General features: G+C 41.6%; 1 protein-coding gene across 4 annotated transcripts in view; it reads left to right on the forward strand.

Moving 5' to 3' along the window:
- Nucleotides 1–6,459: 6,459 nt before the first annotated feature.
- The window catches only part of CCDC170 (coiled-coil domain containing 170), a 93,415-nt gene continuing 82,276 nt past the window's right edge, over nucleotides 6,460–17,598 (forward strand). For 3 of the 4 annotated variants that reach the window (XM_057739661.1, XM_057739664.1, XM_057739663.1), the window contains exon 1: nucleotides 6,478–6,576. Coding sequence is in view for 1 of the 4 variants with exons in the window: in XM_057739662.1 (XP_057595645.1) it covers nucleotides 6,502–6,576 (75 nt within the window). In the remaining 3 variants the exon portion in view is untranslated. Of the gene's footprint in view, nucleotides 6,577–17,598 lie in introns of all 4 variants that reach the window. The other variant, XM_057739662.1, reaches the window with a different exon arrangement.

Raw genomic sequence — 17,598 nt, forward strand, 5'->3', positions numbered from 1 at the left:
TTGTTTACAGTCTGAGAGCTGAAACAAGAAGGCAGAGCATCACCTTGTTTCATCTCAGTTGGGAATAATGCATGTCGTCGGTTGACTCAGATTTCTCACCACTCTGAGCACGTCTGTGAATGACTGAGAAAGCTCCATGAATATTGATTTGGGGGTTATGAATAAAGTTCAGTAAGTGCGTGAATTCACAAATATTGAATCCACAAATAGTGATAATTGACTGTATTTGCAAAACTTAAAGACACACTGATCAGTGTGTCAGAAAACCAGTTTCTTATTTAGAAACCCAAGTTGTTTTAGTTATCACGTATCAAAGTTAGTCCTCCTTCATAGATCAAAGAAGCTGGTACATATCTAACCTTTTAGAAAAGACATTTTGCTTCTATCAGTTGAAAAAAAGTCATAACAAATGTACAAATCACCCATCTTCAAAATTTATGAAAGTGTAATAAAAATACAAAGAAATTTCAAAATAGCAAAAATGTCTCTGCTTTGAACAGTGTCCCTTAAAATGTGGTTCCCTTGTGCAATGCACAACCTGACCAACCATATATGGCAGCCTGGACTGTAGCTAGGTTGCACAGGGGAAAAACAGCAGGCAGCGTGCATGGGTCCAACTTTTGAGAAATGCTGACTGTTAGATAACATCAGTTACAAAGAGTAGAGAACTTGGAGGCAGAGAGACCTCACTTGAAATACCTGTACTGCCATTTATGCTGTGTGCATGTGAGCAAGAGCCCTCTATGAACTTTAGTTTTTACATCTGTAATAAGAAAATAATAACACCCACTTCAGAGGAGTTGATTTGAGGAGGAAAAAAAATAAACCTATGAAAATTATAAAAAAGAGACATATGATGTTGAGACTCTCCCTCTTTTCCTGTAAACAGTGGGGTTTCCTTGAAGTTTTAGAACAAGGGAATCATCTGATCAGATTGAGGTTTTAAAAAAATAATTCTGTGTTGGTTTGAAAAAGGATTAGAAGCAGACTGGTATAAAAGCCCAAATTAAAAAACAAAACAAAACCCCAAAACCAAAAAACTCCTTAAAACCTAGTCGAAGCCAATTGATAGCAAGAATGGAGAAAGGAGAAACACACTAAAGAGTTATTTCAGAGGCTGAATTGTGCAGTTGAGGATGTTATCCTTTCTGGAACCCCTTTCCTTAGCTGGGATCCCCTCTTCCCCCCAACAGCTGCTGTGAGTGTCTGTAAAAGGCTGTTCCTTTCGCTGGAGACTTAACCTCCAGCCAATGGCTGACTGACAGGAGACTGGGGGTGGGGATGGGACGTGGGGGAGGGAGGTTGCAGGTACAAAGGGCCAGTCCCCTGGTACCAAAGTGGGAAGTTAGTTTCCAGGCTTGGCCAACTGCTTCAGTAGCTTGCTCTTCTGCCCTATCCTGTTTTCCTCACTTCCTTGTCCTAGGAGCACTCCTCAGTAAACCACTTCCTTAAGCATCCTGACTCCTAGCTCTTCCTGGGGAACTGACTCCAAAGGGGAAAGACTTATCTAAAAGACCCATAGCTGCAAGGGAACGTGGAGGAGAGATCAGTCAAAGAAGGCCCTTAGGGCTCTTGCTTCCTCCCAGACTTTCCATAATCCTTCTGACCGGTTGACACTTTTCCTATAAAGAGACACACGATGAGGTAGTTCTTCTGATAGTCTGCCAGTAAGTTCACTCTTCCCTTGGGATAGAAAAAATATTAACATTGGTTGCCTGATTAATCCCTACAAATTTTTCCTAAAATATTAAACTATTTTAAACTTGCAATTTTATAACTGAAAAATTGCTTCAGTAAGGCCATGGAGGATGGTGTTATGTACAACGAATCTTTTTGATTAGTTGAGGAAATATAGATTAAAATTGAATTAAAATATGTTGAATTTAAAGTCAGATAAAAATCATATACATCTGGAAAATATATATTTATCATGGATGTTTTTCAGAACCTTCTATTTACCCAGCTAAAATATTTTAGAAAGCACTTTAAGTTTTTGATAGGATTTTACTTTTTTATTAAAAAGAGCAGTCTGTGATTGACTTTAATGCTGAAACCGAAGGTTCTTGAATTGGTTTTTTTTTTTTTATAAAGTGAGCTCTTGGTGGTTTCTAAGCTTAGCTTATTGTAAAGTTATAAAACGGATCACATTTATTTCAGGTAAAAAAGATGTTGGAAACAGTTATATGTATTGGGAAAAGAAAACGGACTTTAAAAGTAAATGATATGAAAATTTATAAAAATCTTTGGAAGTGACAGTGATGAAGCGTTTTATAACTAGTTGTATTGTCCTACTAGAACAAATAAGGGATGGGGATTTATTTAAGGATGAATTGGCAAAAGGATAATCATTTCTAAAGAAGGACTAACTATTAGAGAGATCAAAAAAGAAGTCAGCAAAACAACTGAAACAAGTCTAAGAAAGGGCTGAGAATGGTTGTAAATACTTTTAAATGCAGTCACTTAAAGGACAGAAGTAGATTTTGGTGGTCTATATTTTACCAGGGAATTTTGTGTTGGATGACTAAAGTAGTTTGAAGCATTTGGCAACAATTCTTTCAGTTGTTTGGGAAAATATTTAAATCAAACATATTCTTTGAAAACGATCTTTAGACAAATAAAATGTTATAGGAGTGCTTTCCCGACAGGTTTCTAAATATGTCAAAAGCCCCCAAAGTTATTGTATTACAGAGTTTTTCCTATGAGAAACACATATACTTGCGAGACAAACAAGCAAACATACAAAAGGAAGAAACCAGAGAAATAAACTTACAAAACCACAAGAAACTCCAAAATAAAAGCCCAAGTGCCAGAGATGTAGATCTTCATTGCTTCCCAGAGCTACCGATGAGACATTTTTCTCTTGTCTCAGATCTCGTGTTTACTGAACGTATATCTCAACGTGCCAGGTTTCTAAACATATTTCAGGATAAGATTTAACATGGCAGCAGAATAAGCTGAAATTCTGGTTTAAGCTGGATGTGCCCGGGGCTTCCCATTCCCAAACTGCATAATATTTGTTTGCCTTCTATCAGCACCTCAGACTAAATTTGTTCCAAACTGAGCTATTCTCCTCCCTCCTTTGCTTTATCTCCTCACCGCCTTTCAGGCCTCACTATGCTTTCAGCCTGGCTGGGAAGTGGGTTCCATGTCCAAAGCTTCCCCCTCCTCACCATCACCACTCCTGACCCACCAGTCACTGCTCTCACCTGGCCTGTGACAGCCCCTCCTGCAGGCCTCCTCACCTTCCCTCCCTCTCCTCCTACGTATCCCACCTACTGTTGCCCTGTTATCTTCCCTTGGGTACAGCCTTCATATTGTTGCTGTTGAAAAACAGCTTCAACTACTATATATAAAACAGATAAGCAACAAGGTCCTACTGTATAGCACAGGGAATTATACCTTGTAATAAACTATAATGGAAAAGAATCTGAAAAAGAATATACACATGTAACTGAATCACTTTGCTATATACCAGAAACGAATACAGCCATTGCTAAAAGTGGCACTGGAAGGGTTCCTATACACTAGTCTGGCATCTAATTAGGAACCTCCCTCTTCTATAAAGAAGCAGTTATATGAGGTGGACTAGGTCACACAGCTGGCAGCTTCCTGACTCTGTTGTCATTATAAAGAAGAATAGAAGTCTGTACTGAGATATCACAAATCATAACGTATTGCCCACACATGCTGTTTTCTAGATATCTGGGCTGGAATATGCTTTGTGCATTTTTTTAAAAACTTATTTTTATTTTTGGCTGTATTGGGTCTCTGTTGCTGTGCACGGGCTTTCTCTAACTGCGGAGAGTGGGGGCTACTCTTCATTGCGGTGCATGGGCTTGTCATTGTGGTGGCTTCTCTTGTGGTGCACAGGCTTTAGGCGCACAGGCTTCAGTAGTTGTGGCACATGGGCTCAGTAGTTGTGGCACGTGGGCTTAGTTGCTCTGTGGCACGTGGAATTTTCCTGGGCTAGGGATCGAACCCATGTCCCCTGCATTGGCAGGCGGATTCTTAACCACTGGGCCACTGGGAAGTCTGCTTTGTGCATTTTTACTTCCCTCCCTTGCTTAAACTATCATCATACCCAGAGTTTTCCCCCATTGCCAGCCTGCATTTTCTATCACCACAGGGCCAGCTAGTCCCAAACTGTAGTCCTTTCCAGGGTCCAGCTAGTCCTTCCAGGGTCCTCTTCTCAGTTCTCAAAGGTCACGTCATCAGATGCTGCCTTGAAGAATCACTTTGTTCATGTCTTGACATCCCAGAAAGTTTGAAGGCATCCGGGCAGGGGTCAGGCCAGGCACTTTTTCTGTCCCCACTTACTGCAAAAGTATGTTGCCTTCATAGAGAAAAATCTGTTTAACACTAATTAAATTTTTTAAATTGTATTTGTTTTTTCCCCAGCATTACTGAGATATAATTGACAAAATGGTAAGATATTTAAAGTGTGCATAATGGTGATTTGATAGAAGTTATTTTGTGAAAGGATTCCTCCCATCTCATTAATTAACACATTCATTACCAACACTGATTTTTGAAGACTGTGTAAATTCATATCTTCTGGTGTCACGAAGAGTTATAAACTTGACCAGAGTGACCAGAATTAGACTTTATGAAATTGAATTCTGCAACAATTAGATGCAGAGTTAATAGAGAAGGGACTTTATCAGACAGTTTCTCTTCCAGCTGCCTTGAGGTTTCATCAGCTTTTGTGTTTCCGTGGGCAGTGTCGTTTAACTGAAAACTTGACAAGTGTGTAGTGATTGTATTGCACGGAAAAACTGCAGCTTGAGAGCATGTTTACCACAAACTATACTGTTAATAGAAGATTTCTGACAGCTTTAGTTTTCATTAAGGACTTTTTAATGTTGCTTCAAGTGAAAGCATTGAGGTGATTCTAGACTGGATAGGTGACAATATTACTGTAAAGTCAAAAGCCATCATCGAGGCCAAGAAGTCCTCAGAGATAATAATGGGTGCGTGTAGCATGGCTGGATGGAATCCAAGAGAAGTCACCATATCTTTGATTTCATTTAATTTTAGAACAGCACACAGGGAGGTCTAGGAAGGGCCTTCAAGTGAGCTGAATGTGGGTTCCAGTCTGAGGTTCTGCTACAAATGGTGGGACCTTAGGCAGGTTACTCACCCTCTCTGTGCTTCAGTCTTACCCTCTGGGGTCTGACCCGCATTCTGCCACTGACCAGCTGTCTATACTCTTGGACAATTTGTTTCATTTCCTGGCGATTGTTTCCTCACCTTAAAAATGGGTTATTCTGGGGCTTCCTAGGTGGCGCAGTGGTTAAGAATCCACCTGCCAATGCAGGGCACGTGGGTTCGATCCCTGCCTCAGGAAGATCCCACATGCAGCAGAGCAACTAAGCCCGTGGGCCACAACTATTGAGCCTGTGCTTTAGAGCCTGTGAGCCACAACTATTGAGCCCATGTGCTGCAACTACTGAAGCCTACGCACCTAGAGCCCGTGCTCCCCAACAAGAGAAGCCACAGCAATGAGGAGCCCGTGCACCACAACGAAGAGTAGCCCCCGTTCACCGCAACTAAAGAAAGCCCACGCACAGCAAAAAAGACCCAACACAGTCAATAAAATAAATAAATTTATATATATATAAAAAGTCTAAAAAAATGGACTAGTCTAATATCTGCTTCATAATCTTGTTTTAAGTAATGAGATCATAGTTGGAAAGGACTTAAAACAGCTCTTGAACGAACACGTCAGTGTTTTTCAGCTAGAAGCTATGGCTGTTACTAACGCTAGTATTACTATTATTTATATTTCCCTGCAGGGTTGTTGAGAAGGTTCAATGAAAGAAGGCTCATCAGGACAAGGCTACATGATTTGCGGATCCCAGTACAAAACGCAAATGTAGGGCCCTCTGTTCAAAAATCACTAAGAATTTCAAGAGTGGGACGGCAGGGAGTTAAACCAAGCGTGGGGCCCATCTGAGCGCAGGGCCTGTGCCACCGCACGGATTTCACATCCAGCAAGCGGCCGGGGCGCAGGAAGAAGCAGAAGCACTGGCACACAGTGGGCGCTAAATAAATGCTCATTCACCTTCGTGACGGCGCACGCCGCCAGCACCGTTCACACTGACCCCTCGCTGTCACCTGCCCCTGACCCGAGGGCAAGACCCGGAACGGCGCCCGCGGTGAACCTCCAGCCCCGCCGACCCCCGTCGCGCTGGCAGGCGTCTGAGCCTCGGCCTGGCCGGATGGGGCCGCTCGGCCGCTGCGCCACGCCCGGGGGGACACCCTCGGGAGGCTCGGGGTCCGCTTGGCGCCTCCCGGCGCGTCTCGGAGGCCCGCAAGGCTCGCAGCCCGGCCAGGCCTCGGGGTCCCGCGGGCGCCGCCAGCGTCCGGGCCTCGCCGCCTCGCCGCCGTGTTTACCGGTTGCCCGAGGAGACGCGCCGCGCCGCGCGCACCGCCGGCTCCCGCGCCCGCCTCGCCGCCCGCCTCCCGCCGGTCGGAGCGCGCCGCGGGGCCCCGGCCGCCATGAGCTCGCCCGGGCCCCGGCGCCCGCAGCCCATCCGCCCCGCCGCCTTCGGCGCCCCGTCGCCCGCGCCCGAGGTACCGTCCCAGCCCCGGGCCGCCCGCGGGGGTGGCGCGGCGGCCGGTCTCCACCCGCGAGGGCGCCAGGGATGCTCGGCCCCGGCCGCGCGGCCCGGGCTGTGCGGGGCGCTCCTCGCCGGCAAACTTTCGTCTCCATCGCGTGGGGAGATCGCTGTCGGAATGTCCTCGCCTCGGAAGGGGACTGGAGTTGCCAGCGGCCGGTGAATTTTAGGAAGTTAGGGGCAGGTCGTGAGTTTGTGAAATGCGGTTTTATTTGAGGTTGTACCCGATTGCTTCTCTTGGCCATTTAAACGGATTACATTCTAAAGACGGTGTGTCAGGCTCCTGTAGACCCTCCCCAAACCCCCGCCCCCGAAGCAAAGAATTCTTGCGTTTAACTTAGACTGATTCAGAGCAGTTCCTTCAAAATCTGAGGTGGTAGAATTAATGCTAGTCTTGAGCAAAGTCGCTGGTCTTTTCGTTGCTAATCACTCCAGAAACAGTAATTCAGTTGTTGGATCCACTGGGGACTTGCAGGCTCAGCCTGGGTTGTGTCCCCTCCTGGACCTGGCACCAGGGGCCCACCAGGCATAGAGTGTGTCGGGGTGGTTGCCAGAGACACGGGGGAACTGTGTTCAGCTGAACTGCTAACCCCAGAGGTATCCTCAGCCCAGCCGTACTGACCACAAAAATCTCTGGGGCACACTCTTCAGTTCAAAACATGGGATGGACTCTCTAACATGCTGTAAGAATTCTTCTAATATTCAGCAGCTTTGATTGTTGCCTTACTTATATTTAGATTTTTCTGATTCTTGGTATATTTGTGGAAAACGAGTACCGTCTTGTACAAATAAAATTAGGTTTTCTTCCACTGGCCATTTGCATATTTTATCCCTATCTGGTATCCTCTGTGAATTAAGAATATTAGCCCATGCATAAGTATGTAGAATTTTTGTATTTGTTTGGGGAACAAATTGAAAGTAAATTACAGACCTCATAAGCCCTTCATCCCTAAATACTCTCTAGTGTGTGTCTCCTAAGAACAGGGCATTCTCTAACCAAAATACAATGATCAAATTCAGGGTGTTTAACATTGTTGTAATAATATTTTCTAATGTACACTGTCTACTAAAATTTTGCCAATTGTCCCAATAATGCCAATTTACTGCAGTTTTTTGTTTTTTCATTTCAGGATCACACACTGTATTTAGTTGTGTGTCTTTAGTCTCTGTAAACCCGGAACAGTTCCTCAGTCTTTCTTTGTCTTCAATGATACTGATATTTTTACAGAATCTAGGCCATTTGTTCTGTAGAATAGGTTTATCTGATTGTTTTTCATGATAAGGTTTTTGGTAGGAGTACTATATAAGTGGTGTGCCTCAGTTTGTCACAGCAGGAGGTGCATGATGTCAGTTTGTCGTACTGTCAGTGATGTTCCTAATTGGTGGTATCTGGGAGAATTTTTGACTGTAAAGGTGGAAAAATAAATAAGTTTTAGTCATAAATAAGTGATGATATTGAGGAGTCTTACTGATTCATGTTGAGATTTTGTAGGGTAAGTTTTACTACCTACATAAAGGAAAATATCCACCAAGCCCAAGATTTTAATTGACCTGAAAGACTTGAATTTTATTGAGAATAAAAGTAGAAGCAAAAGGCCAGCATTTATTATACTTTTTCAGTTTCCACAATACTTCATCTGGAACAGTCTTATAACTCAGATAGGCAAGGCAAGACTTTCCCATTGTACAGATGACATAGGCTTGCTTAATTGGCAAATAATGGAGTGGGAGCTTAACTGTCTTTCTTTTGAAAGTTTAGTACTTTTCCTCCCACACCAGCATGCACTGAAAAACAGATTAAAATACAAAGCAGGGATAGTATGCAACTGTAGGAAGAAGTGGAATACTGCAGGGACTGGAGGTGTTAGCTTTGATTTCAAGCAGTCCTGATTATACCACTTATCTGTGACACTTGGGCAAAAAAGTTACTTTAATGTCTCAGAGCTTCGGTTTCTTCATCTGAAATATGGGATCGTAATGCTTATGACATAGTATGGTTTTGGGATTCACAGTTAGTACATGTAAAGTTCTCAACAGAATGACAATAAATGCTTCCTAATATTCACTGTTCTTATTCTTTTTCTTTTTTAAAACAATTAATTTTTTTTGGCTGTGTTGGGTCTTTGTTACTACAAGGGGGCTACTCTTCGTTGCGGTGCTCAGGCTTCTCAGTGTGATGGCTTCTCTTGTTGCAGAGCATGGCCTCTAGGCACATGGGCTCAGTAGTTGTGGCATTTGGCTCAGTAGTTGTGACTCTCGGGCTTAGTTGCTCCACAGCATGTGGGATCTTCCCGGACCAGGGATTAAACCCATGTCCTCTACATTGGCAGGTGGATTCTTAACTACTGCACCACCAGGGAAGTCCCTTTCTTTTTTTTTTAAATTGAATTAGAGTTGATTTACAATGTTGTTAGTTTCAGGTGTACAGCAAAATGATTCAGTTATTTATATATATTTTATAAATAATTTTTCAGATTATTTTCCATTATAGGTGATTACAAGATATTGAATATAGTTCCCTGTGCTATACAGTAGGTCCTTGTTTATTTTATCTATTAGCTATTGTTATTTTTTATAACTTTTGGAATTTGCCTTATATCAACACCACTACCACCTATACTACCACCATTCCTGACACCGCCATCCATACCTCAGCCACCACATCAACAGGCAGTTGTATGAGGGACTGAGGATACAGAAATGAATTTGACACAGTCGCTGGTGTCAATGAAGAATCAAGAGTCTACAGTAACATGTAACATGACTGGGTCATTGGTATCATCCCTTCACCAAATCTACTGTCACATTTTTCTCAAGTTGGATTTACCCCTAATCAAATCATCAGCAGAGCTTTACTAGGCTAGGAAAAGTGACAAATACTAAGATTGATATTATGTGAATTGAAGTGTAACAGCTCAAGCATGGAGGACAGAAACATGTTTTGGGGAAATTTACAGATGTCACTTTGAGCAGAACAGTGTAACTTTGCCATGCATTTGAAATAACGTATGGAAGCTGGAAAATGTCACTGAATTAAATAAAGTAATATTATCGGTCAGCAAAAACCTCTAGCATTCAAGAAAAGTGCTTGGATTTGGATTCAGAGGTCACAATCATATGGAACTACTTTGCTATATCAGTGTTTTCACGTATTTGGAAGACCTGAACCGAAGTTAGGGCTCCAGTATACACCATTGTTGGGGATTTGAGCAAGTTTCTTTCCTCTCTGTAAGACAAGGATTAATTAGAATAGCTGTGTGATGCAGTTGTTCTGAGAAGCAAATGTAAATAGCAACATGGTCTATCAACAGCTATATTTCCTTAAAGTAAAGGACTTAGAGCTGGTCATGTATAATAATGAAGGAAGTAAAGTCAGTTTTCCTTTATTTCTTCACCATTTCAAACTTTTAAAAAATTGTGGTAAAATATACATAACATAAAATTTACCATCTTAATGATATTTAAGTGTACAGTTCAGTGGCCTTAAGTACAGTCACATTATTGTGCAACTATCACCACCATCTATCTCTAAAACTTTTCATTTTGCAAAATTGAAACTCTGTACCCACTAAGCAATAAGTCCCCATTCCCTCTTCTCCCCGGCTCCTGGCAACCACCCTTCTATTTTCTGTGTCTGAATTTGACTACTCTAGTCACATCATATAAGTGGAATCGTACAGCATTTGTCCTTTTGTGACTGGTTTGCTTTACTTAGCATAATACCCTCAAGGTTCATCCATATTGCACACACGTTAGAATTTCCTCCCTTTTAAAGGTGGAATGACATTCCATTGTATATATATACCATGTTTTGTTCATTCATCAGTACAAGGATACTTGGACTGTTTTATTGTTATTAATGCTACTACGATCATGAGTGTACAAATATCTCTTCAAGATCTTCCTTTCAGTTTTGGGGGGTATAAGAATTAGAATTGCTGGATTATGTGGTAATTCAATTTTTAAGTTTCTTAGGAACTGCCATACTGTTTTCCATAGTGGCTACACCATTTTACATTCTCATCAGCAATGCACAGAAGTTCCAGTTTCTCCACATCCTTGTCCATACTTGTGGACAAGGAAAACTGACTTTACTTCCTTCATTATTATACATGACCAGCTCTAAGTCCTTTACTTTAAGGAAATATAGCTGTTGATAGACTGTGTTGCTATTTACATTTGCTTCTCAGAACAACTGTATCACACAGCTATTCTAATTAATCCTTGTCTTACAGAGAGGAACAAGTGGGATCTTAGTTCCCCAACTGGGAATCAAACCTGCACCCCCGGCAGTGGAAGTACAGAGTCTTAACCACTGGACAGTCAAGGGAAATCCCTATTTCCACTTTTTAAAGAACCATTTCCGGGACTTCCTAGGTGGCGCAGTGGGTAAGAATCCGCCTGCCAATGCAGAGGACATGGGTTCGAGCCCTGCCCCAGGAAGATACCACATGCCACGGAGCAACTAAGCCCATGGGCCAGAACTATTGAGCCTGTTGTGCTCTAGAGCCCGTGAGCCACAACTATTGAGCCCGTGAGCCACAACTATTGAGCCCATGTGCCGCAACTACTGAAGCCCACGTGCCTAGAGCCTGTGCTCTGCAACAAGAAAGGCCACCACAATGAGAAGCCCATGTGCCGCAACTACTGAAGCCCACGTGCCTAGAGCCTGTGCTCTGCAACAAGAAAGGCCACCACAATGAGAAGCCCATGTGCCGCAACTACTGAAGCCCACGTGCCTAGAGCCTGTGCTCTGCAACAAGAAAGGCCACCGCAATGAGAAGCCTACGTACCACAACGAAGAGTAGCCCCTGCTCACCACAACTAGAGAAAGCCCGTGTGCAGCAACGAAGACCCAACACAGCCAATTAAATAAATAAATAAATAAATACATTAAAAAAAAAAAAGAACCATTTCCTCTCTCTTCTGATTTGCTCTGTTCTTTTTTGTTTTCTCCTTTTAATCCAACGTAAGTTTAAGAAAAGATCTGACTCTAATCACATCTTCATATGAACTTAAGCCAGAAACCTCCCTATTCTAGATATAAAGAAAAAAAAAAAAAAAAAAGACACCCTAAAGCTTCCCAAAAAGGTAAGAAGGGAGAGAAAAAGAAACAGAAAAAGCTAAGGAAAAAAAGATGACGAAAAGAAATACAAATATGCCAGTAATCACAATAAATATAAATAGACTAAATGCTCAGTTAACTGACAAAACTGTTTGAATTTTTTAAAAATCCAGGTATATGTTATTTATGAAAGACATATAAACAAAAGTACATGGAAAAGTTGAAAGCAAAGTGTATGAAAAGATTTACCAGACACATAATAAGCAAAAGAAAGCTTATTAGCTATAATAATATTGTATGGAATACTTTTCAGGCATAAAAGCATCACTAGAGTTAAAGTCACAATAATAACACAAATTATATCACTACCACATAATAAAATTTTTTATTCATTGGGAAGTCGTAACAATTCTAAATATGTATGCATCTCATAATATAGGCTCAACATATATAAAACAAAAATTGACAGGAGCAAAAATCTATAAGGAGATACAGACAAATCCATAACGACAGCAAAACACTTTTCTCATACCTCTGTTAGTATGAGAGATCCACTGGATAAAAATTTGGTAAGGGAACTATTTAAAAAGCTAAAAATACAAACTTGGTTAAGTCATTATAAGAAGAAGAGTATATCAAATATTTGGGATACGGTGGTAAAAGTTAATAGAATAACTTTTCCTCTGTGCCCAAGGGATTACATGCCTTTAGATTGTGAAAAAATCAATTGGACCAGCTCCTAGAAAGTGTACTGTATTGGTACGGATTGAACTAGATGAATAATGAAATGTTTTCCCTTGTTTCAAATAAAAAGTGCTTCATACTATCAAAAATAAATGATGACAATCTAATCATGAGAAAACATTAGACAAACCCACCTTAAAGGATTTTCTACAGAATAATTGGCCCTACTCTTCAAAGGTCATGATTGGCAGAGATTAAGCAGACATGGCAACTAGATGCAATGTGGGAGCCTGGATTGGCTCCCAGACCAGAAAAAGGACATTATTAGAAAACTGGTGAAGCTATGAGATCTTTAGTTTAGTTAATAGTATTATATCAGTGTTAATTTCCTGGTTTTAGCGTACCTCCCTTATGTAAGTAATTACCATTAGGGGAAGCTGGGTAAAGCATATACAGAATCTCTCTGGTCTAATTTTGCAACTTTGTGTCGAAAATTACATCAGAATAAAAAGTTAAGAAAATGAATGATAACCAGTTGATTCGTTTGTATATCCAACGTTCTTTATTTTAACGGCAACACTTTGTTTCTCTTGGTATCTAATTATTCTTTGACCACCTGGCTTTAGAATGCAGCATGAGGGAAAGCATTCAGAGAACAGGTAGGAGAAAAGAACTTTTTGAACACCAGTTTTTCCTCTCATATTTTAAGAAGGTCGTGTGTATCTTTACTCAGTGTTGCCAGATGAAATGGGTAGTACATTCGAAACAATAGTGAGTGCTTCTTGGTTTGTACTTGAATTGTTGACTAATTATAAAGACTTACTTTTTCTGTGTTCAAGGACAATTAAAAATTTTAATTGAAAAGGGGAGTAACATTTGCTTGCTAGGAATTATTTATGCTAGGAATTATTTATTCTTTACCCAAGATTTCTTTTTTTCTTTGTTTTGCTTCCAGTTCTTTTCCTTTGAAATTGGTGTTTTGGTGGCTTTGATCTAAGGCAGGGAAGTTCAAAGGCATTGCTGAGATGGACCTGTAACACTGCACTCTTTCTCTTACTGATACCAGCACCACTATTGATTATGGCTTCTATTTTAGATAGTGCTTGAATAAAATATTTTAAAATATTGCTAATAAAAGGAACTATATGAATTTTATTTCTGAGTAACTGAAATAACTTTGTTTTTGTTGGCTGAATTTACCCTTACGCTGTCCCTCCTGAATCTTCCCTGTTAGCTTTGTGCAGAAATGCATTTTTCAGCATTTCCGGGTCATCATCATCTAATCTCAATGTCAGTGCAAAGGGGAACAATGTCAAGACCTGACTATAATTGTCACATTTCCCTAAGTCTTTTCTACTTCAGGGTAAATGAAATGGGTAGAGTGGAGAATCAAAAAGGAAGTCTTGATGTTGAAATTTTGTGACTCTCTGGAATAAGCAAACATGAGAACTTGGGAGGAAACCTGAAGCAGAAAAATTCTGCTTGGTGAATCACACATTGGATAAATCACCCATGTGGCGAATGTTCTTTGAGTCTTAGGGCACCAAAGACATGGAAATTCCTTCCTTCAGCCGTTAAAAAGTGAGGGTCTATTCTAAAGTAGGCACTGTTTTAGATAAAGTCCCACTCCCATAAAAGTTATATTTTAGTGGGGGAAATAGATAACAAAGGTAAACAAATAGATAAACAAGGTAATTTCAAAGGGTGGTAAATGCTTCAAAAGACAGTGAAGTGGGATAACAGGGTCCAGATTGACTGGGGTTGAGGGGGTGTGTCTACTTTGGATAAGGTGGGTCTGGAGGACTCTCCAAGGAGAAGACATCTGTGCTGCGTTTTCGGTGATGCTGGGAGGGAGTGTTCTCAGAAACAACAAGGGCAGCTACAGGCCCTTCGGGGCAAGGTGTTTAAGAAGAGTACAGTTTGTAGCATGTCCCTCAGTTTGGGAATGTCTTGCGTTTCCTCATCCTTAGATTCAAGTTAATCACTTTTGGCATTTGTTGGTAATTCTGTATGAGAGATGTTGTGTTCTCAGTGCATCATGTCAAGAGCCATATGTCAGTTTATCTCATTATTGATGTTATGAAAGACAAAGGAAGGCTGAGAACTGGATTAAACAGACTAAAGATACCTGACAATACATGAAACACATTTATGGTTGCTCTAAGGGACATTATTGAGATAATTGGTGAATAATGTGGTATCATTGTTAAATTTCTTGAATTTGACAGCTGTATACAAAGAAATGTCCTGGTTCTTAGGAGATACATGCTAAAGTATTTAGGGCTTAAAGGCTATGATGTCTGCAAATTACTCACAAGTGATTCAGCTATGGTGATTGTAATGTACAGAGAAAGGAATAAATCAAATGTGACAAAATGTTCTCATAGCTGATGAATCTAAGTGAAGCATATACTTGATTGTTCTTGTAACTTTTCTGTAAGATTGAAATAAAACTTTAAAGAAGTTATGTGCCTGTAGTAAATCAGGATACTAAGTAGAAGATGCTATTTCTAACTATTGATCCCACAGTGTAGCTAAGTAAATAATAAACGGGGTAATAAATAAAAGTTTGAAAGTACAAGAAGGCAAGCATGGTTAGAGTAAAGATATGGTCTCACATAAGGATCTAGAAGGAAAGATAAGCAGTTACACAGGGTGCTCTACTAGATCAGGGGCAGGGGCAGGGGAGGGGAAGCTTTGCTGAAGTTACTGGGGGCAATGATGGCAGTAGTAGGGAGATGATGTTGACCTTGGAGTGCCAGCAGGACATGTAGATGATGTTCAGTGACAGTTGGAAACATAAATCTCTAGCTAGAGATGCAGATTGGGGAACCATCAGTTACTGCACATGGTTGAAATCTCAGGCGTGCATGAAGTAGACCAGGGAGGGTGTCTAGAGTGGTGAAGAAAGAGGGTTGAGGATGGAGTCCCAGAGGACAGCAAGTTAATCAACGGGTAGAGGATGGTGAGCTGCTGCAGGGGCTGAGACAGGAGGGCCAGAGGCGTCAGAGAAAGGAGAGCTGTGTTGGAGAGTGGTGGTGTGAGGGGGCGAGTCAGGGGAGTTCACGGAGGGTGTGCTTTGTGTGGCAAATGCCAAGGGAAGGTCAAGTCAGGTAGAAAGTAAGAGTGTTCCCTGGACTCGGTGGTGGGGCCCGTCTTCCTCCAGGAAGTGAAGTTTCAGTGTGTTTTGGAGGAGGAGTTAGCTAGGCAGAGGATTGGGACTGGGAGTGTTGGGTACGTCTTCTTCACTGTACAAAGTGCGGGTAAACGCTGTGGAATGGGAGGAAGCAAAGACCGTTCAGGCCACTGTGGAAGTCGGTGTGGCTGGAGTGTGGTTGCAGGAGACGGTGAGGTGAGGACAGCAGTGGGAGATGAAGTTGGTGAGGTGATGAAAGGGGAGGGGAGGGGAAGCTTTTTGCTTTACCTAGAAAGATGGATTTCCTTCCCATTTAGGTCACCACAGAGCATTGACTAGAGAGTTCCCTGTGCTTTACAATAGGGTTCTCATTAGTTACCCTTTTTTTTTTTCCCCAAAAATAGTTTACTTATTTAGCCTGCACTGGGTCTTAGTTGCAGCATATGAACTTCTTAGTTGCATCATACATGCGGGATCTATTTCCCTGACCAGGGATTGAACCCAGGGCCCCTGCATTGGGAGCCCAGAGTCTTAGCCACTGGACCACCAGGGAAGTCCTCTCACTGGGTATCTATTTTATACATAGTATCAATAGTGTATCTATGTCAGGGAAGCCAGAGAATGGTTCCCCCTGCTTGTCTGAGGAGCGGGTGCTGGAGGTGGGGCTGCCCAGTGGGCACAACACTCAGTCATTGCCACTCGTTCTCCACCCAGGAGCTGTGCTGCCTGTAGGGCTTCCGTGAGGGGCTTCCACTCCAGGGCCACATCCTGGGAGGCAAGGGCATTAGCTGGAGTCTTCATCAGCACCCCAACCCCCACCACGCATGTTAGGTGTCAGGTCCCAAGAGAGCCAGCAGCATCTAAGCACTGGGCACGTCTCCCTCCAAGTGTCCTGTTCGCATGTGTCGGAGCTGCACGTCCCCTGGATTTATTTAGAATTTACAGAATTTTGGGAATAGCTGCCGAAAACAATGATTATGGTTTTGTCCATATTGGCTATTAAATATTTCTTTCTGATAGTAATTGACTAAGTATTTTAAGACCATTTCTGGTCCATGTTTTAAAAACCACGCCATTTGGGTAGAGAAGAATGCTTACACTTCTGTTCATAAAGGCAAACGGGCAGGCTGGCATTTACTTAAAAGCAAAATTAAAATATTTAGATTTATGCAAGTGTACGAAGCTAGATTTGTTGGAGACACAGGTGATACAGTTTTGTTTCACATTATTTTGACCCGGAGACAATTTATTTCTTTTCTAGTCTGGCAGGGATATTTGCATGAAGATTTTTGTAACCTTGTTGTAACAGCCTGGTATCAACCTCAAGATCATACTTTTTTTTGAAAATACAGGATGTAATGGTTACCCATTTTTTTTTGAAGTATAGTTTACAATGTTGTTTTAGTTTCAAGTGTACAGCAAAGTAATGGTTACTTCTGTGCATCAACTTGGCTAGGCTAAGATATGTGGCCAAATACCAATCTCTATTTCACTGTTGAAGGTATTTTTAGGTGAGATGAAGATTTAGATCAGTAGATTTGAGTAAAGCAGATTAGCCTGCAGAATGTGGGTGGGCCTCGCCTAGTTTGTTGAAGGCCTGCGAGAAAAGACTGAGGTCCACGAGGAAGAGAGAATTCTGCCTCCAAACTGTCTTTGGACTCAAGTGGCAACATCAACATCAACACTTCCCTGGTCTCCAGTCTTCCAGCTTACTGTGCAGATTTCAGACTTGTCAGCTCCCCACAACCACGTGAGCCGATTCCTTAAAAATCTCTCCTTCTCTTTCCTTCTGTCTGTCTGTTTGTCTGTCTATCTATCTAATCTATCATCTATCTATCATCTATCTATCATCAATCATCTATCTATCTATCTATCTATCTATCTATCTATCTATCTATCTATCTATCTATCATCTCTCTATCATCAATCATCTATCATCTATCTATCTATCATCCATCTATCATCAATCATCTATCATCTATCTATCTATCTATCATCAATCATCTATCTATCTATCATCCATCTATCATCAATCATCTATCATCTATCTATCTGTCATCAGTCATCTATCTATCATCCATCTATCATCAGTC

The sequence above is a fragment of the Hippopotamus amphibius genome, chromosome 6, assembly GCF_030028045.1.
Source record: "Hippopotamus amphibius kiboko isolate mHipAmp2 chromosome 6, mHipAmp2.hap2, whole genome shotgun sequence".
Lineage (NCBI taxonomy): Eukaryota > Metazoa > Chordata > Mammalia > Artiodactyla > Hippopotamidae > Hippopotamus > Hippopotamus amphibius.